This window comes from Numenius arquata, chromosome 3 (assembly GCF_964106895.1).
Source record: "Numenius arquata chromosome 3, bNumArq3.hap1.1, whole genome shotgun sequence".
Taxonomy (NCBI): domain Eukaryota; kingdom Metazoa; phylum Chordata; class Aves; order Charadriiformes; family Scolopacidae; genus Numenius; species Numenius arquata.
In genome coordinates, this window is record NC_133578.1 from 24,218,925 (window position 1) to 24,241,077 (window position 22,153).

At 42.1% G+C, this 22,153-nt stretch overlaps 1 protein-coding gene across 1 annotated transcript in view; it reads right to left on the bottom strand.

The window, feature by feature from the left end:
* The window catches only part of SP3 (Sp3 transcription factor), a 37,563-nt gene extending 16,150 nt beyond the window's left edge, over positions 1–21,413 (bottom strand). The window contains exons 1-4 of the mRNA XM_074145318.1: positions 21,146–21,413; positions 20,687–20,811; positions 20,392–20,508; positions 8,328–9,690 (exon numbers count right to left, since the gene is read on the bottom strand). Coding sequence (XP_074001419.1) covers positions 8,328–9,690; positions 20,392–20,508; positions 20,687–20,811; positions 21,146–21,152 — 1,612 coding nt within the window. The 5' untranslated portion in view covers positions 21,153–21,413. The remainder of the gene's footprint in view (positions 1–8,327; positions 9,691–20,391; positions 20,509–20,686; positions 20,812–21,145) is intronic.
* Between the last annotated feature and the right edge of the window lie 740 nt (positions 21,414–22,153).

A 22,153-nucleotide genomic window follows, 5' to 3' on the forward strand; every position in this document is an offset into this window, starting at 1 on the left:
CATCACAAATTGACCGTCTGCAGTTTCAATGTCTTGTAATCAGCCATGCCTGTTAATTTATTTTTCCAATTAAATGCTTCTATTCCCACCCCTCACAAGGAAACAAATGTGAATTCCCATCTCCTTTCCATCCTCACTTGTTAATTTGGTTTTCAGTTTTCTCTATAGGGCAACCCACTTTCACTCAGTATCTTGTCTCATCTTGTCTTAACCTCTGGATATGAGGAAGCTTTAATGAAGATACACAAATTTCTTAAGAAACTGTCCTTGTTCATTCCCATTTAAACTAAACTTCCTAAACACAACTACATAAATTAAACTCTCCCTACTAGTTGGAGAGCTATGCAAGTCTTTCAGACAGGAAACTCAACAAGGTTAATGATTTCTACTCTGATTTGCCCCCCAAAACTTACGTGTGAATTTATTACACACTTTTATTGTGTAATAAATTACAAGACAACAGAAGATACGCTACAGAATGTCATCTTGAAATACCGGTGAACGTCAACTCAGAAGAAAGATTGTCATCTAGTTTCAATAGCTCTAAATCAGATTTTAAGTTTCTGAGGAAAACAACTGTTGTATGCAAGTCTAAAAGCAGGACTTCCCAGTGCTGAATATTTCAGCAGTACCAGCAAAATGATTAAAATAGAGCTACAGATTTTTTTCTTGCAAGAAATGCCACATGCTGCATTTCCAAGTGATCATATGCATTATTCTAAGCCGATTATTTAAAAATTTGAATCACCAAAGTACTTAAGTCAGTGCTACCACAACACATACTATGTTTCAAAGATAAGTTACTTACCCTACAGTAACTGCAGTTCTTTGAGATGTGCTGTCTACAAATTCTCAAGAGTTTGGATTCTTATGGACAGTAATGCCTGCTGCAGCATACCCTCATTTTTTCCCTTTTTTCCCATAGTTGAAAATATAAGAGGGGATAACTAGAACGGGGGAAGAGGAGCTGATCATGCTCAATGTGGAAGCAGCCAGGAACTGCAGAAATAGGTAACGAAAGCTGGAGGACACAGAGAATTCTATGACCAGCGGGGTTACGTATTCCTACGTAAAAGTATTAGACTGCTGCTAGGGTCAAACAATAGAATTGACTGCAGTAATTAAGGAAGGCAGAACTGTTCAATAAGTATTTCTGTCCTGTATTTAGGTAAAACCAAATAATGGTCCTATCACTAGGTGAGAACAAAAAGCTTCCCACTGACAGTCAGTCAGGAAGATATAAAAACAGCTACTGAAACAAACACTTAATAAATCAAAAGATTAGAATAATTTTCATTCAATAATTTTAAGAGAAGGCTGAAGAGGTCTCTGCAGTCTTAACGCTGCAAGCCTGGGACCCTATGAATGCTCCAGTGGGTTAGAAAAAAGCTAGCACTGTGATAATACTGAAAAAGGGTAAACAAAGACTCAAAGTAATACAGAAAGAATTAATGCTACTCAAAATAGGATTATGGGAACAATTAGATTCAGAAGTAATTTTTTTTAAAAATCAATGATGACACAATTGTTGATATAATATACTTGAGATTTCTGCACAGTAAAGGATTAGGATACAGTAAAACATTTTGATTAAGAAAAATTAAGTATAAATCATATGTGGAATACATGGATTAAAAACTGGCATGAAGTTTAAATACAGATTGAGAACTATCATTTCTTTATGACAAATAATGAGGACATGTCACTAACAATGTGTATTTCCCCCACCCCTCTTCTGCCCTTAAAAATTACTACCTTTTGAAAAACTGTGTCTTCTATAAGCAGTGAAAGACAACCAAACCATCTACAATCCAGCCGTATCTTCAAGGGAGCAATCACAACCAGGATCCTGGTGAGCATTCCTGGCATTATGAAAAGACTGCCGTTGTCCTTGGTAGAAACTTCAGATGCTTTTTATGAGCCAGATGCACTGACAAGTTAGCTTGAGAGATCAGAACCAAGGCATGTGATCCTGCCAGGAGGTTCAAAAGGCAAGAAAACTGCACAGATCCTGAAACAATGGATCTAGAAGTGCTGAGACTGTAAAAAGACAGAAGATGAGTTTCCAGCCTTCTTTTTATGTTGAAGCAGTACTGGAAATAAAATCCCTGGCCTCTTTCACTTCATGGATACTTGCCATACATCCCCACAGGTGCAAGACAGTTCTCCTTTTGCTTCAGGAGTATCTTGTAAAAAGGGTATTTGAAAATGAAAAAGGAATGAGTACCTGAAACTCGGTAATATATTCTTTTGTGAACATCCTGAGGGTATCTGAGCCTAAGATAACTCAGGTTAACCTCCTTAACCTTGAAAATCTAAGTTACATCACCAGGCACTCAGCATACATGACAGAATATTCACTCAAGAGTAACATACCTACAGCAAAGTTTCACCTCACCACCATGGGCTGTATTTTGAGCTGTTTTGGAACACAGAGTAGAAAAGCTCATGAAGTACGGACACAGAGGAAGGATTTTGAAGGAAAAAATGGAAATCTATTTCACAGCAGTAGGCACTGCATTAAAAAATAATCAGACTAAACTAAAGTTATGCAAACTTTCTTACACTTGAAGTGAGGTAATTTACTATATGCTGTTACAAGCAAGCTTGTGAAATACATACAAGCATGATAGTCTAATTCTTCCACAATTTATTAATTTCCTTTGAAAATGAAGGAATGTAATTTAACCATGTTGAAAGCAAACTATTTTCACATAAATACATAAATAGCTCTAATTCTTGCATAACTTAAATTTGTCAGAGTTCCCAATTCAATTTTTCATATATATAAAAAAAAAACAACAATGGGGGAACTGTTTTTAACTATTTTCATTTTACAACATGAAAACTAAATGCCTCAAATGTAAATGGGATAGCCCAAAACAGATGTTTTAAATATGATGAAAATATTTACTTAACACCACTGCTTCCCTTTACTTCCTGCATTTCATATGACCTTTTTAAAATTCAATTTCATAATAACACCATTGTCCTGGTTTCAGCTGGGATAGAGTTAATTTTCTTAGCAGCTGGTATAGTGCTGTGTTTTGGATTTAGGATGAGAATAATTTTGATAACATATTAATATTCTAGTTGTTGCTAAGCGGTCAAGGACTTTTCAGCTTCTCCTACTGGTCTGCCACCAAAAAAGTGGGGAGCACGCAAGAAGCTGGGAGGCGATACAGCCAGGACAGCTGACCCCAACTAACCAAAGGGATATTCCATGCCATATGATGTCATGCTCAGTATATAAAGGTGGGGGAAGAAGGAAGAAGGGGGAATGTTTGGAGCTACAGTATTTGTCTTCCCAAGCATCCGTTACATGTGATGGAGCCCTGCTGTCCTGGGGATGGCTGAACACCTGCCTGCCCATGGGAAGCAGTGAATGAATCCCTTGTGTTGCTTACCTTGCATGCATGGCTTTGGCATTACTTATTAAACTGTCTTTATCTCAACCCATGAGTTTTCTCACTTTTACCCTTCTGATTCTCTCCCCCATCCTGCTGCGGGGGGAGTGAACAAGCGGCTGTGTGGTGCTCAGTTGCCAGCTGGGGCTAAATCACGACACACCATGCCCTTCTCTCAAAACTTGGTATAAAGAACGTCTTAGAAGGAAAAACTGCATAACTGAAAGTAAAATTAATAAGGTTAAAAACTAGAACTTAAAAATAAAGAAAATAACCTAAGTTATGTAATACCAGCCAAATTATAAAGTTCTAGATGCCAGAAGAAAGCTATGCTTTAAGTAGCATTCTGCACTACTTCACCCAAAGCATTAAAACATTGAAGCCACCATCCCTGCAAGTAAAACTGTAAATACTCCATTTTTAATTTTGTTTTGGCATTTAGACTGTTTTACCTAACAGATATTTGACCAAAGCCTCACAACATACCAGCAAATGAAAAATAAGTTGTCACTTGGGCAACCATTTACCTCAAAAATTATCTGCCAATTTTTTGGCCAAATTAAAATAGCTAAATCACTTCACCATGATAAAGACTTCAGGTTCTGGCAGGAATGGAATGAAGTCCCCACCACAAATAGCCAACCACTCCCACTCTCTATCAGCTGGTACAAGTTGATCAACAGGCAAGACAGTAAGCTTCAATGGCAGCAGGCAGATGAGTCTGTAAGGAGTCATGTATACTCCTGCAGAGGAGAAGCAAAGAAGAAAGATGTAGAAATGAAGACCTCGGTTTTGTAGTGGCATTTTGAGTCCACTCTTGAAAGGAATCCCTTTGACTTTATTCCAACTGTAGACCAACCTGGAAAACTGTTTGTAGTTTCTTTATTTTTAAATAAATCAATCTTCCAGGTGAGTGTGTCTGGGTTGGTAAGCAGCAAAGTCCCCTCTCAAGCCAATGCTACTTTCTTTCAGGTCACTTGCTAGTTTCTTCAGATGCTACTGGAATAGTCAAAAGAAGTATCAAAAAAAAAGGCATCCAGCATCTTAGAAGAAGTTAAGCAACCCAGATAAGACCTGGTAAAATTGCCTTTTTCAGGAAACAACCAATCCAAAACTGTGATTCAAGACATTAATAAATTAGCTGAGACACTATTACAATTAGATTTTGATTAACACTCTTAAGTCTCCTTTGTCTGGACAATGGCTTTAGGGAAAAAAACCACCACGGACTTTAAAATTCTTTCAAATTGACAAACTTACAGGATCAGAAACATGAAAAGCAAGTATGTACATTTCAGTATCCTGTATTTTTCCAAGAGGAATGTTACTTTATACGAAGTGTTTGAAGAAGAAATCTATAAATATGCTAATAAAAATAAATACCTTTCTTGATCAGGTAAGCTGCTGAAGAGTAATGTAAACTGTGCGTGTAATGGCTCTTTTTGTTACAGACAATGCAGTATTTTATTACAAACTGCCAACAAAAGGAGTAGACTACTAGAGAACTTTCTCAGGTTTAAATTCCTCTGAAGACCAGAAGACCGAAGCCAGAACACAGGTGAGAAAGAGATCTCTTTGCCAGTGTTTAACACTTAGATACTATTTGATATAGCTCTGTTTTGAAAAGCAATGCTGGAGAGTTTCAGCTATGACTAACCAATACCCTTCCCTACAAGACACCACTAAGCACAATGAGGAGGAATATGAGTTCTAACAAACATTCTAAGATCAAAACAGCTCAGCCAAGACTTTTCAGAACAAATTCAGTGCAATGGAAATTTCTGTGCATGTACACCTGGTAAAGTGGACGTTTTGGTAGAAGCATAATTGCTGAACATTTTTCAAAGAAAACTGTACATTTACTGGACAAATCTATTAGCTTTATATTACAGTTTGTGATTAGTTTTCATTATGTAAACAAAATGTAGGACCTAGGTAAGGACATTTTTTCCTCTCTCACATTCATGAGAGCAGTAAAGATGTCCCCTCCTGCCTACCTGGGAAGCGAGGCTTGGAAGAACATCTCTCACACAATGGGCTGTAGCTACCAAAATCTAAAACCTAATCCACAGTTTTCGCAGCTACATCACTAACAGAGCAATATATGTTATTCGGACTTCAGATAACTACTAACCATCTCTGACCCAAGACTAGGAATATGTTCTTTTTATTTTTGCCTCAGGTACAAAAGTTTTGCTAAATGAAATCAGAAAATACAGCCCAACTGTATTTGTTATAGAAGGAAGTGCATCATCCAGGCTGGGGGCAGAAAATACAGGGAAACCCTTCTTATCTTGCTTCAAAGCTTGTTGGTAGTTTGCAGAACAGCGGAATCAAGCAGCCTCTCACCCTTTAGCTTTAACTTCTCTCGTTCTGCTATCCCTTCCACATACCTTCCTCTTTCAGTTAAAAATAAACTGTTTTTCCTCATTTCCTCATTTGCAGATCAAAAAAGCAATGCATTTTTGACTGCAAAAAATTTTTTTATAATTTCACTATCTGCTTTTAATTGTGTATTTGTTCTTAAACCTAAGAAAGGGTGCCATATTGCAAGGGGTTATAAATAAGAAGGGGAGGAACATCACTGAAAAATATTATCTCAGACAACTTCAATATAGACAAAATACCAGACACATATAGAAAAGATGCTGAAGGTCAATCGAGATAATTCAGTCTGATTCTGTTAGTTAGAAAGAGTTTCACACTGACTGTTACTTTGGAAAAGTGAGTTTCTTGTAACATAAAGGAAGGACCAATTAAATTCTCCCCAAATTTAGGGGATGGCAGTTTTAATACCTTCCAGTCCATTTATTATTCCTAGACAAGTATGAAAAATGTCACTATAAATCTCCACCCTATCTTTAATATAACCAGGTGTTTATAGCTATTCACTTCAGGCAATAGTTTCTGCTGTTCATCTACTGCTTCTGCCTATTTAATCACATTTCATATAACCCATTTACTCTCTTCCCTTCCCATGTGAAATTCCTCACAGGAAAATATATTTAAGGAATGCTTGATGGAACTCCTTTGCATTTTATTATGAACCACCATTAAAACACTCCCAAGGACTGTCAACAGACAAACTAATACACACAACAGGCTCAAATTCTTTTGCATGAATTTTTTCTTTTGGTTCCTCTCTTCTTTTCCTTTCTATCTTTCTTCTAAAGTTTCTGCTATGTTACTCCACAAGCAATAAGATTACCTACATGATCCTATATAAAATTTAAATTTCAGAAATAAAGTAGTTCTCATCCTCCTTGTATTTCATATTAGCCACAGGGACTTTTTCCCAATTCTGACATCTGAGTTAAGCTTTATTATTGTGTACAATACATGCTTTTTGTTACTGATGTCTATATCCACTGTCCTCATAGGTAACAAGGTGTGACAGAGACAAACCAAGACTTTCTGTGGTCACTGGAAATAAAAAATTTAAGAATCAAGATTACCCAGCAGAGAAAATACTGTGAGCAGCACACTCATCTATTTGGTGCTCTTGCCTACAAGCCAATGAAGACCAGGCTTATCGAGGTCTGGGTAACTTCGCCTGGGTAAGTCTGTAACACAGGACAGACTGTAATTTCCAAAACAAAAAGAACTAGAGAAACATCCCAGCTTATTATTTTAAATTCGTATTTTAGATTCCAAAAGGAAAGCAAGCTTCCTGACATAGAATATACCAATATCAATAACTATATAAGTATTATAATCAGTAGGCTTTTAAAACAAGCCAAATTCGGCAGCTCCTCTAGTCATTTTTCACTTAACACTGCATTCTTCTTGCATGCTTAAATGGGCATATCATACAAAACATTTATGTTTTACTTAAACATTTATGCTTCAGTATCTTAATGAACCAGAGCCCTGGATCACATGATTATAGCAAAACAGCAACTCCCAAGCTATTTTGTGCAAAAGTTCCCTCCCAGATTACCTTTACTGCTCACTCTGTCCCTCAAAACTAGCCCATGTACAATTTCGCAATGAGATTAAACAGCTTCTGGTACCGCAAAATGTGTTGAATTCAATCACGTCTTATTCGTTCTTTTAGGTAGCTATGCCCTGAAATTTGGAATGCACTGTATCAAATTTACCAAAAAAACCCCTTCTGTCCCTTCTAACTCTAACCATTCTATGATATGATATACGTGTTTTTTTCCTCACATTAAGAAATACCTATTTTAAGAAGATTGCCTTTCTTCTCTGCTCACAGAGATAAAACACACTGCAAAATTTATCATTAACAACTGCACATTCTGAAACGATGCAAATATGTAGTACTGGAAATTCACATACATTCTTAAGCAGAGTCTCCATTTTCACATTTACGTACCTGTTTCACTTCTGCTTACATGAGTTCTATACATCGTAGTTACACTGATATTAAATCAGTAGGAAACAAATCTAACAAAGCAGCAGATCAATAACAGCACCTCAGGGGGTCTCAAAAATTTTCAAGGGAAAAAAAAAGGGTATCAACAGAAATATTTGGATTTTCCATGCAAACTTCATCTATTCAGGACTGGGAAGAATAGGGTATGCTAATGACACTGCTGTCTTAGAAAAGTGGTAGTTGATAGTCAGATTTCCCCCTCCATAATTTACTGTGCAGATCTTCTGTGTGGTTAAGACTTACAAGGACTGATAAGCATTGTATTAGAAGTGCTGTTAACTAATATAACCAGTTGGGAGTTACAGGAGCCTATACTAAAAGAAGCAAGGTGGGACTGTGTTCTACCATTACAGCAGTTTCTAATGGAACAGTAGTTTTAAATAAAATCTATCATCACCATGTTTAACCCACTGTACTTTGTAGGCTTCCGCAGCAAGACAATAATGTTAGGATTATCAGCATTCAAACCAATCACATGTAATAATAAAAACAATTTTCTGCAAAAAGAGTAAAATAAGTACCTGCAGGACTGCCAGCATTTTCTCCTTGATGCAGCTGAATACCAGCAGAATCTATAGAGTTTACTGTAACTGTCTGTAGATTTGGCAATTGAGCAGTGCTTAGACTAACTGGAGTTGACGTCAACGCCCCACCTGCTGCAACTTGACCAAGAGTGAGAGTCTGCACAGGGGTTAGAGTTATTTGTTGACCAGGTGCATTCTGAATTTGCAAGTTCTGCAAGTTCTGAACTCCTTGCACTTGAAATGTCTGCCAGGTTATCTGCCCAGAAGGGGTCACTGTTTGTGCCTGAATTAAAAAAGTTCCAGGATTCAGCTGCAGTTGAAGATTCTGAAGAGCCTGCTGGGATATACTTTGACTTGCTTGCACACCGTGGATTGTCTGTTGCGCAATGCCTTGTACAATCTGGGCTTGACTGGTTGGCTGCTGAGACTCTTGAAGCTGTATGTGTTGTACAATTGGCTGTGCTGTGGAGACCTGAATATTCTGAGCCTGTGTGTCATCTGAGACTGATGTCTGGATGTAATTTCCCTGAAGATCAGAACTGTGAACTTGACCACTAGTTGTGGTCAAGTTGTTTGCATTTTGTTCCAGTATACTTGAACTGTCTATGGTAACGGGCAATTGTGATGAAGATGACGTTGGCACAAATAAGTCATTATCAGTGGCGGTTTCTGTAATTTCAGGAGAAACTTGCTCACCAGTCCTTTCAGAAGTATCTGAACTATCCATGGCCTGTCCAGTATTTATCAAGTGGCCATCTGCATTAATGCCTGCTGTCATGGTTTGAGAACCACTGCCAAGTCCCAGAGAATCTAGATCAACACTGTTGATGGGTACAAAAGTAATATTTCCTGGCAGTCCAAGAGGGACGTTAGCAACCACTTGCGCTTGGCCAGGAAAAGACGAACCACCAATCGCAACTCCCTGAACCTGGACTTGACCAGACTGCGATAAGATATTCTGAATATTAGCTGAAGGTGTTCCAGAGGCAATGATGGTTTGATTAGAGCCAGGAATGATCTGAATTTGACCAGTTTCTTGATTTATACTGCTATTATCAGAAGAGGCTGCAAAGCCAAGTTGAACCTGCTGACCATCCGCTGTCTGGATCTGGGGTATTACTTGGTATTGTACGTTAGACACTGTACCATTCGACGAATCTGATCCTGGTGCAACAGAAAAGATTTGTTGATTTTGCAAACTCTGAATAGGAAGGACATACTGCCCACTTGAAGTTACTGTGGCAGCACCTGGAATCTGTACTATATTACCAGCTTCATCCTTTATAGTGGCAGGAGCCGCAGACAAGACCTCCCATCTATTTGGAGTTCCTGTTAATTGCACAGAAGACAAATCCCCTGTCTGAATAAAAAGAAAAACAAAAAAGACAAAATTAAAACAAGAGACATACAGACTATATGCTAGAACAGTCATGCAATTCAACACTAGAGATTGATACACTACTGGAAAACATGCAGTGCAGCCCATATGAACAACAGCAACCAGAGTAGAACTATGAAATACAGATTTTGTAAGTGAGCTAATGCCTAAGTCAGGGTAACCAACCTGTGGTTTGTAAGCTGCATGTGGCTCGCGAGCAGGTCAAATGCAGCTCCTGTGCCACGGCTACGTCAGGTGACCAGCAGCAGGGTTATTCTGGTGTGGGGGCTGCTGGGTAATCCAAATCCCTGGCTGTGGGAAGAAGGGAGCTGGCAGGGGCTGCTGGAGCTGTCATCACCAGGTTTCCCCGGGACTCAGATACCCTCTTTACCTAGCCCGGCACCTACTGCACAGAAGCGGAGGAATCGCTGTGAAGCCAGTGTCACCTCTATCTCCTGGAGCTCCACTGCCTTTTGACACTTATGTTATATATGGCATGGACGTGCATGTTGTGACTCTCAGCAGTACGGAGAGTGTTAAGAGGTGACTTAGTCACACAGTTGGAAAGACTGGACAGCCTCAGTTCAAGTTATACATAATACAAAGTCCTAGTATTTATAAGTTTGTATGAGTTACCGTTTTACTAGGGAAGAGGGTCTCTAAACTAAGGACTTTTACACTGAAATTACAGTTGGATTAGTCATATGTATCCACTGGGGGGAAAAAAAATTAAAAATCTATCTTCATTAAGTTGGAACAATAGAAAAGGTCAATGTTTCAGAACAGAACCCCAGATGGTTGAAGATTAAAGAACCTAAGGGCTGATGTAGTATGCTTTTATTTCTTATTCAGTAAAGAAAAGGTAAATTGCACTTACCTTTCTTTACCAAAGCAAGCTTTTTCAGAATAGAGTATTAAGAATTAGATTTAACATCCTGCAATGCTTAGCACAGATTTGTGTAGTCAACCAACTCGGTACTGTAAATAACCATCAATCTAAAAAAGACGCAGTTAAGTTTCTCCTTATCTGTTGTATGGCACTACAGTAAACCAATGGAATAACAATATTTAGCAACAAGTAACTAACTTGTCTTACAACTCATTCAGCTCTGTGAAAAAAATTTGTCTCTTTGGCAGAGTTTACAGGACACAGAAAGAAAAGCTTTAGTTTGTCCTTCTGCACTGACCCTGTAATCATTCCTGGTAGGGAAGTTACTGGAGTGTATCGCAGCTTCCTTCTGATGCTGCAATCAGACTTCCTTTAGAATAAAACCTGGATATGTAAAATACAGCACACAGCTTACTCTTCTCCAACATGGCATTGAGACTTAGCCAGCCTCAAAGTATCCTGCAGCATGCATCTGAGGGAATTTAGTCCACAGTGTAGGCTGGGATTTTGCTAGTTTCACTTTCTTACCCTATTCTGAACTGCGACACCAAAACATTTACATGCACGAGAAAAATACTCTATTTAAAGTCTGAGTACTTATTAAAAAAATAGTTTTACTGGGCTTGGCAAGCTTCATTTCCAATACGGAAACACACATCTTGGCTCTAAATTCCTCTCAAGAGCTGTTCAAATAATAATTGTGAATAAAAAAAAAAGAATGCTAGCGTCCTTTTGCCCTCAAACATATTAATCTTTCAGGTAGTTTATTAGTAAATAGATACAGCATCACCAGAACAAAACTAATTTTATGGCCTTAATGCTTCAAGGATCAGAAAGAGATAAAGGAGTAATGGTAATTCCATTTTATTATTTTATTTTCCTCTTATACTGAATAGCCTTTCATTTAAAGAACGTTTAAATATTTTAGTCTTTCAAGCTTGTAATTTATGAACTAGTAAAAATTATGCATTACTCCATATCACACTATCTTGTCTAGAAAAAGGCAAAAAATTCCATTTTCCTCTGCTACCACAATACCACATTAGCTTTATACTCTTTGTGTTTAATATTGTTTACACATAGGTACTGGTTGCTGAAATGCTGCCAAGAAAGTTCATAACTATTCAATTCACTTCTATATAAATACTTATTAACTGAAGGTTTTATAAAGTATCAAAAGACCCATAGAAGCCTTAGGTAACCATCAGTAAGAACATACCAAAAGCAGAAACATGATTGTTCTATGTTTAATGTGTGTCATTAAAAAATAAATGTATAATACAATGTGCTGATAGTATCTAGTAGAACAAGAGAGAAAGAAAAAGTAATGGGAACCATTACAAACAAGTCTGATATCATTTCCCACTGATCTAAGACTATGTACAAGCAAATGTTGAATGTTTAGGCTATAACTGAACTGACCTAATAAGCAATAGTATGTTTACTGATACGCTATACATGAATATGTATTCCTCCATAGAAATACTTCAAAGGGAACCCATCTCCTTCACGATATGGAAATGACCTACGTTATTCTTCTCCTCCCCAAACATATGTCAGTTTCCATTTCGCCATTCAATGGCCTTTGACCTTTTCATGTTGGGCATACATCTCACCTTTTCATGATCTCATGAAATCTTCCCTCAAATCCTGCTCTGCAAGGGTTTTAGCTCAATAGAGCCACTTTTTCAGTAGATGCACTTGTCAGTCCATGGAGAAATTCAGGGCAGCCATGCACATATGAAACTATTGCTACACACAGTACACAAAATGCCTGTTATTCCCATGTTGCTCTTACAGCTGGCTGTATCAGACACTACCAGATGAATCACGAGGAGGGAGGGGCAAAAAGAGGGTGAGGCTTTCAAGAAGCTATCTGGCAGCTATCAAAACTACTAATATTAAACCATGAAAAAACCCTGCATGGTAAAGGGTATTTGAAGATGATCTCTAACGTTAACTGGCATAACAAACTTGACTTTTATACCCTTTCTCAACCTCTGCTGAGCTATTAAGGCATTTCTTGGGACTCCTTTTCCTACTAAAAAGAGTCATAACCTTTCACTGCATGCTCAAGCAATTAAGCATTGTTGCAGTAACTTAAAGTTCCACCAGTGATGTATGAGAAACATCTACAGCCCACTCGCTTACTGATCTTTACAGCAGTCCTAACAGACCAGAGTTTGTTTGCTGTCTCTCAGTCATCTGTGAAAAATACTTAGGGGGTAGAGATAAAGCAACAGTTCTTTTCCTTATCAACTAATACTCAGACAGCAGTTATTTGGAAGCTGCTCCTTTAAGAGAAGGCTGGACGGTTGCAATCCAAAGGCTCTGTGTCAAGAGGAAAGGACAAAGATCTGAGGAAAGTTCAGCATTAGCACTGCTCAGCCAAGAAGGAGAGAACAGGAAGCAACGGGGAGTTCACTGGAAGCGGTATCAGGAAACAAGAGAAAGAGACAGGAACAGAGCAAAGAGAGTAGCTGGCACAAGGCACAGGAAAAATTAAAATCAAATGATACATCCACCTGAAGAATGGTCAAGTATCAACAAAGAGCGGAATCAAGAACCGCTGTTCAGCCTGTCTTTTGATTCTTTAACAAGCCTTGTATAATTTCCAGCAGGTAAAATAAAGAGATCTCTCTGAGACAAAATTCTCATCCCTGAAGAATAAGGGGCCATGATAAATAAAAATCTAAGTTCAATTTGTTTAGAGAAAATTAAAACAACATTAAGTCAAATGTGGAAGGAGACAAGAAACACAGCATAAGATAAAATACATTTAAGAAGTGATCTAAACCATGTTGAGGGATGGGACTTGGGTTGAAAACAATAAAACATCCTTCCCAAAGTAAAACTGGAAAGGGCAAAAACATCCCTGTAAGAAATGGTATATGTTGTAGGCACCTGCATTCCAACATGTCAAATGTGATCAACTGGACACAGTATTTTATTGCTGAAGAACTACCCCATGTTTATTTGTGCCAGTCTACTGTGGACTGCTTTTTGCTGCACTTTTCAGAAAGTCACTTTTGCCCCATTTAGTCCTGGAGCAAAAGCATCAGCAAAATGAGCAGAGGTGGACAGATAATGAGTCACGAGCTCCTAAACATTTAAAAATCACATACCTAATGAACAAGATTGGCCACTGCCTCATCCAAATTGTTGTTTTATGAAAGAGTTAGGGCTCTAATGCATGAGTTTAATACCATGTGTTTACCAAGCTACAGTAAACTATCTGTGCATTCTTAGGTCATTACAGACCTAAGATAAAATGCACTTGCTTCAACTCTTTCATTAAGGTATGAGCTAATACATTCTATCTTGTATTTGACATAGGTTAAAAACATGTTCAACATCAGTCACTGTGGTTCAGCTAACACAAAGCTGCTTGTTAAGGCAAATTAATTCTGTTGCATGTTTCAGACCTCTGCCAGTGAAGCCACTCAATTCAGAGAAATACATTTGCCCAAAGTTTAGAGAATCAAAGAATGTTTCAGGGAAAAAGTATTATCTGTGGCTGCTTAAAATGTTATTTTAAGAGATAATTCCAATCTAGTGAAACATATTTAACATTTAATTGTGTCTCATTTAAGGAACATCTACATCTTTTTGCTTGAGATGGACAATTGGACCCAAAACTTTAATAGCTTGTTTTTAATCAGCAGAAGTTCAGGACCTGTCTAAATTAAGGCAGTACAATGTCTGTGACATTGCAGAAACAAGAAAGCTGCAGTGTTAAGGAATGAGACATGGCAACAAGGAGGCATTTTTAACCAGACTGTATGTAACTTCATTGCTTTTATTAATTATTAATCTATATGTGTGTATTAATCTCTATATAACTGCATGCCAAACTAGAATTTTGCATAGAAGTATGTGTTAAATGGTTTGTTTTCCTTGTGCCTTCAACTCAGGTGCCAAAGGCTTGCTCAAATCATCAGGAAGGGCAAGAAAGAGGACCTGAGGCCTCAACTTGATCTTTAGGAAGGCAGTGGAGCAAATAACCTCGGGCAAGAAAAAATAACCTTCACGTAACCTTGGGGGAAAAAAAAAAAAAAAAAAAAAAGAAGGTGATCAGAAGTAGTCAACCTAGACTTAGGAAAGGGAAATGATGCTTAATTAACTAACCTGGCAACCTTCTATGATGAGATGACTAGCTTGGTAGATGGGGTTAGGCGGGGGATATAATTTCACTAAATTTCACTGAATTTTTAGAGTTGGAAGGGACCATAAAGATCATCTAGTCCAACTCCCCTGCTGAAGCAGGATTGCCTAGAGCATGTTAGAGCATGTTACTCAGGACTGCATCCAGGCGGGTCTTGAAAATCTCCAAAGAAGGGGACTCCACAATCTCCCTGGGCAGCCTGTTCCAGGGCTCTGTCACCCTCACTGTGAAGAGGTTTTTTCTCATATTTGAGTGGAACCTCTGTGTTCCAACTTGTGCCTATTGCCCCTTGTCCTCTCACTGGCAACCACTGAAAAGATTCTGGCTCCCTCCTCCTTCAACCCACCCTTTAGATACTTATAAGCATTGATAATTTATCACTACTTTAGTCAGGCTTTTGACTCTGTCCCCCATAATATAAGAAAAAACTGGTTTTTACTTTTTTTTTTAATGTAAGGTGATCAAACACTGGAACAGGCTTTCCAGAGAGGTTGTGGAGTCTCCACCCTTGGAGATATTCAAAAGCCACTGGTCACAGTACTGAGCAATCTGCTCTCGTTGACCCTGCTTTAAGCAGAGGGGTTGGACCAGGCAATCTCCAGAGATCCTTATCAGCCTCAACTGTTCTATGAGATCTTACACTTTTACTAATGTTTAAGTATCACAGAGAGAATTTTTTGGTTTATGCTGTCTTTAAATATGGAAATGTTCTGAAGGATATATTTTCTTAATTTCTCTAAAACTGTAAAGAGAAAGAAAACAATTTTTTAAGAACATCCTTAAAGCACTTGTAAAAGAACTTCTACACTTGGTTCTGATCCAGCACTAGGGAAGACATAATTGGAATGCGAAAATCAAAGAACACTTTAAAAGGTGAGCTTTTGGACAGCAGCATGGGAAACATACTGTTAGGCACTATATTCTACCTGAAACTTCTCTGTTTTGAAAAAGTATAAAACAGAGAGAGGCAAGACAATCCCAGGCAGACTTTTTTATGGTGGCTGAACACATTCTGGTACATCTGTTCACATCCAGAATCCAAGCATCAGGAAGCTATATTATCACACATAAAGGAGAAAATGGATGTCAGAATAACTTTGAGCTGCCTCAAAACCATCATAGAGGCCAGAGAACTGAGAAGTATGGGTAACTCTGACACATGGCATTCAACCACATTTTTGCTTAGTGGAAAACATAAAATTTAAAATGCCTTTATATTTCTCTAACCTATCAGCACTATTACTATTTCCACCTAAACTCAGGTTAAGCTAGATGCATCTCAAATGGTTAATGTTCTGAGGCACAAACAAACTGGGATTCCAGATTTTCATTAAGTTCTGTGAAGCACTGATACTCAATTCTAAAGCTCAAGATATGCCAAAGCAGTCTTGTAACACTCCAACCTTATTTGTAAAAGATATAAACAAATGCTTTGTCTACAGCAGAGAAACGATACTCATCTTCCCCACATTGCTAATTATTAACCTCTCCAAATGTTTTCCACATATTGTTGGTATGCAACAACACAAATAAATCATTCCCTCTGCCTTTTTTTTTTTTTTTTTAAAAAAAAAAAAAAGACTGAAGAGTTAGTGCAGCCTGCAGTGCACTAGATGCAACTACATGCCACAATTGGGGCAGTCATCTCTGATAGCTCCCTTTCTTTGGCAGCTGTCAGAGCCAACAGCTTTCTCAGCCAGCCTGCCACTTCTCTCGATTCACCCACCTTCCAGTCCCACCCCCCAACGGTCTCGCACTGTACCCTCACCTATCCCAGCCGTGCCCAGCACAACCGTAAGAATGGCCCTTGGGAACATCATAGTTCAAGAGAGTGTCTTTAGCTTTGCGTTGTAATGAAGTAAGAGAACATAAACAACTGGTTAACAATCTCAACACTGTAGCTTCTTAAACAATCATCTGATCATGTGACAACCATACAACTGACCTAAATTTTAGAATCTCGTTCCTCTTTTGTTTTCTGCCCTATGCACGGTTCTACCACGTTCTGCTTTGCTTCTCCTTTTCATCTAATGGTAAAATCTTTGCAGATGCTTAAACTGGAATGAAACTGGAGTATTTATAACTAAATGAAAAAGAATCCTAAATATGAAAGCTTAAAGTAGAATCATTCGTCAATGATAAACAGTGAAAAAGCAAGACCCAAACTAAAACTTCTCAGACTTTAAATTCCCAAGAGAGGGAAACACATCCAGAGGTCAAAACATATGAGCTGTCATTCTAGGTCAGGCAGTAGTGCATACCATCTCAGCAAGGCTTTCATACATACCAACAGGCACCAATATTCGAGGGGAAGTTTCCATGGCAAGCATTCAAACCAACCATGGATGCAGCAGTATGGCAACTGAGGAGAAGATTCTCAGGTAAACAAGCCACAAACTCGGGGCCATCTACATTAAAACCAAACACCAGCAGGCAAAACACAAAGCACTGGTGGCAGATGATCACAGGCAGAATAAATCATGATGTCAAAGCCTAAGCTGAAAGCAACCTCCATCAATGCACAAAAAAAAGAGATCAGCAATAATGCCTGCTAGTATTTTGTCATCCAAAAGTTAATATAGTTCTAACCAGAATCCTCGGCCAAACTGAAAACCTTGTGGATGAGAGACAGCCTGCCCAGTTCATTGACAGGATGGAAGGGAGGACAGAATTGAGTCTGGTTCTGTCAACTGTCTTCTTCACTTGCTTCCCATACCAAGCAGTTGCCACATTCATTAGTCTTTTTATTTCCACACTAATCCTTTCAGTGGCATAAAAGCGGTACCCACTCAAACAGCAGGCTTGGATTCAGATACTATCACAGAATCAGAATAATTTCAGTTGGAAAGGACCTCTGAAGGTCATCTGGTCCAGCCCCTGAGCTGAAAAGCAGGGCCAACTAGATCACAGCAAACACGATCACATTTGCTCCAGCTCTTCCCCAAATCCCAGACACGCAATATTCCCTGCATTCCTATGGGAGTTTTGTTGTTGCTGTTGCTTTTAAATCATACTCCTGGTCTCTTGGGGAACAGCTGCAGCATACCATTTCAGCCAGGAAAGCAGTGTGCAATAACTGGCCAGCCTAGCATACTGGCTCCAGCCCTGCCAGTTCCTACCAAGCAAATCCCAGTAAAGCATTAACAAAATAACCCCCAAAACACAGCACCACTATCCTTATACATGCAAGGTCCTCAAATGCTTCTCAAAGGAAACACCCAGTTTAACTTCTACCCATTTATATGGCTTGATAGTTCTACCAGATGTTCAGCAGTCAGACCTGCAGTCTGGGTGTAGCAGATATTGGGAAAGGACTATCTATCTCCCCATCGCTTCATTAGGCACCATCACTCATACATAGATATCAAACTGATTCATCAATACTCCCGGGAAAGGGATGAGCATCACAAACCCCAGGAAGACAATATGTCTTTGTCCATGCATATAGAATTCATTTTTCCTATGAGTTATGAGGTACCTACAATTTAAGCCTTTTTAGCTCCTCCCTTCTTCCCTCTTCCACCTCCCAGTAAGATACACTGAGGGGACCAGAAAAAAAAAAAAATCTTTATAGCACTAAATCCCATTCAGCATTCTATTTTTCACAAGGAATATATTTCAGGGACTTTAGTCCCTCCCCTCCCTTTACTAAGGTCATCTTAATTAACTCCAGTGTCTAGTTTGGCTACTGTAGGTATCTCTTCCAATTTATATTTAGTTTCCACCCAAAATATTCTGAATCATTCGAGAACTATGTTGTAGGAGTGTAAAAATTACCAGAATGCTATAATCTAACTCACGCTAGATATGTAGGAGGGGCCTATCTGCATGTATGAAAAGAAGTGAGTTTATATTCATATTTAAACTAAGATTTTGGCTTCTCTTGAATTGCTTCTGCTGTGCCCTGAAAAGCCCCTTATATATAAACATAATAACAGATGAATTTAACGGGAATAAAAAAGTACTATTTCACAACCGCTTTGCCCATTATGAACTATCAGGAACCATTTGTCCTGTACCAGCACTCTAGTACCCCATCAGACCTAGCACTGCTCGCACTAAGTGATCAACCATCCTCAGGATGCACAATTCCAGCTTTCAAATGAGAACTGCCTTAAGGTGGATATAGGAAAGCAAGCTATCACTTAAGCATCATTCACTTTTCAATGTGTACATTTATGCAAGAGACAGATCCAATGTTCCACTTTTCATCACCGTATGTATCTGGTATTATGAAACAAATTTTAGAGGTATCAGGCACTTAACAATGTCTGGAAAGATTTTTCAGAACTGTACTGCCTAAGAAAATAAACAGGTTCAGCAGAAAGGACACTTGAAAGGGGGTCAGAATCTTAATATATTTTTGAGCTCTGTCATTAGTCTACAACCTGCTGCATGACCTCAGACAACTATTTTGGTGCAGCTTCCCTTTATGTAAAAGTAAGCTGAAATGTACAGATGAAAAGTACTTTAAAGAGTAGCGCTTGAATATTTAGTAAACTTAACATCATCATTAACATTTTGACATTTGTTAAAAGCTTGCCAAAGCCACTTCATCTACCAGTACAATGCTTTGCAGGTTTTTTTTCCTATTTGCAGAATCCTAAAAACATACAAGGCTGTCGTACAGCAAGTTTAACACACAAGACTTGCTCTAAAAGCAAAAAAGGAGGTTTTTGCTCGATTTAAACCCTTTTTAATAAATAAATAAACAATCAGAGGTAATTTATGTGATTTCCCAAGCACTATGGCCAAAAAATACTTCGCAATGCCATTTTAAAAGGTATTTAGGAACTCCTTTTTAATATGCTGATATTTTTTAGGTATCAGTTATTTAGAAATGCCCTACCTCTTTTAACTTCATGAGCGTAAGTCAAGAAGAGAGTTTAGCTACACCAATTAAGGAACATACAAGTTTCCATTAGGCTTTTGTTACAGAGATGGTTAAGCTAGCTTCAACAAGAATCTGTTTCTAGTCTGCGAGATCCATCTCATCACACAAGGTCCCAAGGTCATCAAGGCTCCTTTCAGAGCCGACAACGCATGAGAGATAAGGACAGAAATTCTGTTTGTAACGCGAGGGACTGCACGATAACTGCACCTAGAAAGAACAGCGTCGATACAGGAAGCAGCTTTCCACCACCGCGTTCGCTTCTAAACAGCCATTTTACTTCTAACTACATCCTTCCCTACAGCCAGCCTTCATTTTGTGCTCCTGCCCGGGTGCGCGGTCCCAGGCTGACAGCTAAGGAGAGGGTACCGGGGGTGCGCTCAGGTGGAGGTGAGATGCCTCCCAGCCTCGCCGGGTGCCGAGGGAGCCGCTCTGGTGCCAGGGCCGGGGGAGGGAGGTTTCCCGCCTCCCCCCGTTTTTGAAAGTAAATGAAGGCGCCGCTCCCAATGGCGGGGGAGGGGGGGAGCTCGGCTCCCTCCTCCTCCCGGGAGCCCGGCTCCTCCTGGAGAGGCAGGGGAGCCCGGGGACCCCTCTCCTGGCAGGTCGGCCCTGCTATCGTCCCTCCCCCCGGGCGGGCAGTGCCGTGTGTCCCGTCCCTCCCCCCGGGCGGGCGGGCTGGCTGGCTGTGCTGTCTCTCCCCCCGGCAGGCCGTGCGAGAGCGGCGGGGCGGGCACTCACCGCTCCGGCAGAGTGAGAGGCGGCGGCGGCGGCGGCGGCCTCATCCTCCTCCGGCGACGGCGGGCCGATCTTGCTGCAGGTGGCCGCCAGCAGAGCGAGCGGTGACGGCTGAGCGTCCTACCCACAATGGGCGGGTTCAGGGAGAGAAAGTGGGTGGCGGTTAGTGCGGGACAGCGACCGGGCTCCTCGCAGACGCGCACACAGGAAGCGGCGGCGGCGGCACCGGCTCCCGCACCCGCTCACAACGTGTCACCCGGGGGAGGGGGGGCAGGGGCCCGGCAGGGCCTGCGCTTACCTGGGGGGCGGCCGCCCCGGCGGAGGCCGAGGCGGCGCCGTTGCCGTGCTGGAGATACTCGCTGTGGCTGCTGCTGTCCACGTCTAAGGCAGCCATTTCCTCTTGTTTCACGGGCTTCTCGGGAGCTGCGGGCACAGCGGGGAGGGGGAGGGGAGAGTCACTGACGGGAGCGATCACCCCCCTCCCTCTCCCTCCCTCCCTCCCTCTCCCCCCCCCTAACCCCAGCGCTCCCCCCGCCCTCCCGCACGGAGCCCTCCTCCTCCTCCTCCTCCTCCTCCCCGTGCTGCTGCCCCTGCCCCTCTTCTCCCTCCTCCCCCTGCTCCTCCTGCTGCTGCTCTCAGTGCCGCTCTCGCCTCGCTCGCACACGGACGCTCCGGGGCCGGAGCGGGGAAGCGCAGGGCCGGAGCAGGAGCAGGAGCAAGGGAGCCCCGCGGGGCGGCTCGGTCGGTGCGTACGTACCGGTCATGGTGTGAGTGCGAGCGGCCGGCTGGCTGGCTGGGCGGGAGGCAGGCAGGCAGGCAGGCTGGCTCGCACACAGGCCCTGCTGGCGGGGGCTAGGCGGCTGCCGCCGGGGACATGCTTATTGTGCTCACGGGCTGAAGCGGCGGCGGCGGCCCGAGCCTACTCCGGGTTTTTTTTTCCTATTTTGATTGACGGTGCGGGAAAGCCGAAAGGTGGGGCTTGCAGCGGGAGAGGGGGCCCGGCCGACACCGCCGCCCGCCCGCCCGCCCTGCCAGCCCGGAACTCCCGCCTACGCCCGGGCGCGCGCTGTCATTGGCTGTGCCTCGCCGCCACCGCCGCTCGCACTGGCCGCCTGGCCTGCCAGTCACCCGCTAGGGGCGGGGGGGGCGCCCCATGCCGAGGCGGCTTCCTGTTTGCCAGGGCTTGTGCGAGGAACAATGAGCGGGAGCCGCCGAGGGCCCGCGGCCTGCTCTGGCCCGGGCCCGCGCGGCCCCTGCGCCGCGGGGAGGCCGCTCCGCCGTCGCGCTTCCCCCGCCGCCGCGCCGGGCTGAGGCGGCCAGCCGAGCCTGGCCGCCCGCCCGCGCCGCAGGGGTCAGCGCAGAGGCACAGCTGCGCGGCGACGCTTCCATCCCATCCCCCCCCCCCCCCGTTCTGCCCCCCCCCCGTTCTGCCCCCCCCCCCGCGTCCCCCCGCCGCGCAAGCGGCGCGGTGCGCCTGTGCCCGGGAGGCGCCGAGCTGGAGCCGCGCTCGTTTGAAATCTCCCTGGTGGGGGGTGTCACTCAGGGCACGGCGACAGCCGCGGCTCCGGGGCGGCGAGCGAGCAGCTAGCGCCGCCGCGCTTTGTCCCCCGCCGGCGCTAAGATGTCGGCGCGGCGTTCCCAGGGGAGCCGGCCCGCCCGGGCAGGCCCTGCCTGGCGGCAGCGCCGGAGCCCGCGGGCCTGGCTGGCCCCCTCCTGCGGGACGGGGGATGCAGGTCAGCGCCGGCCTCTGGCGGCCTCGGGAGCC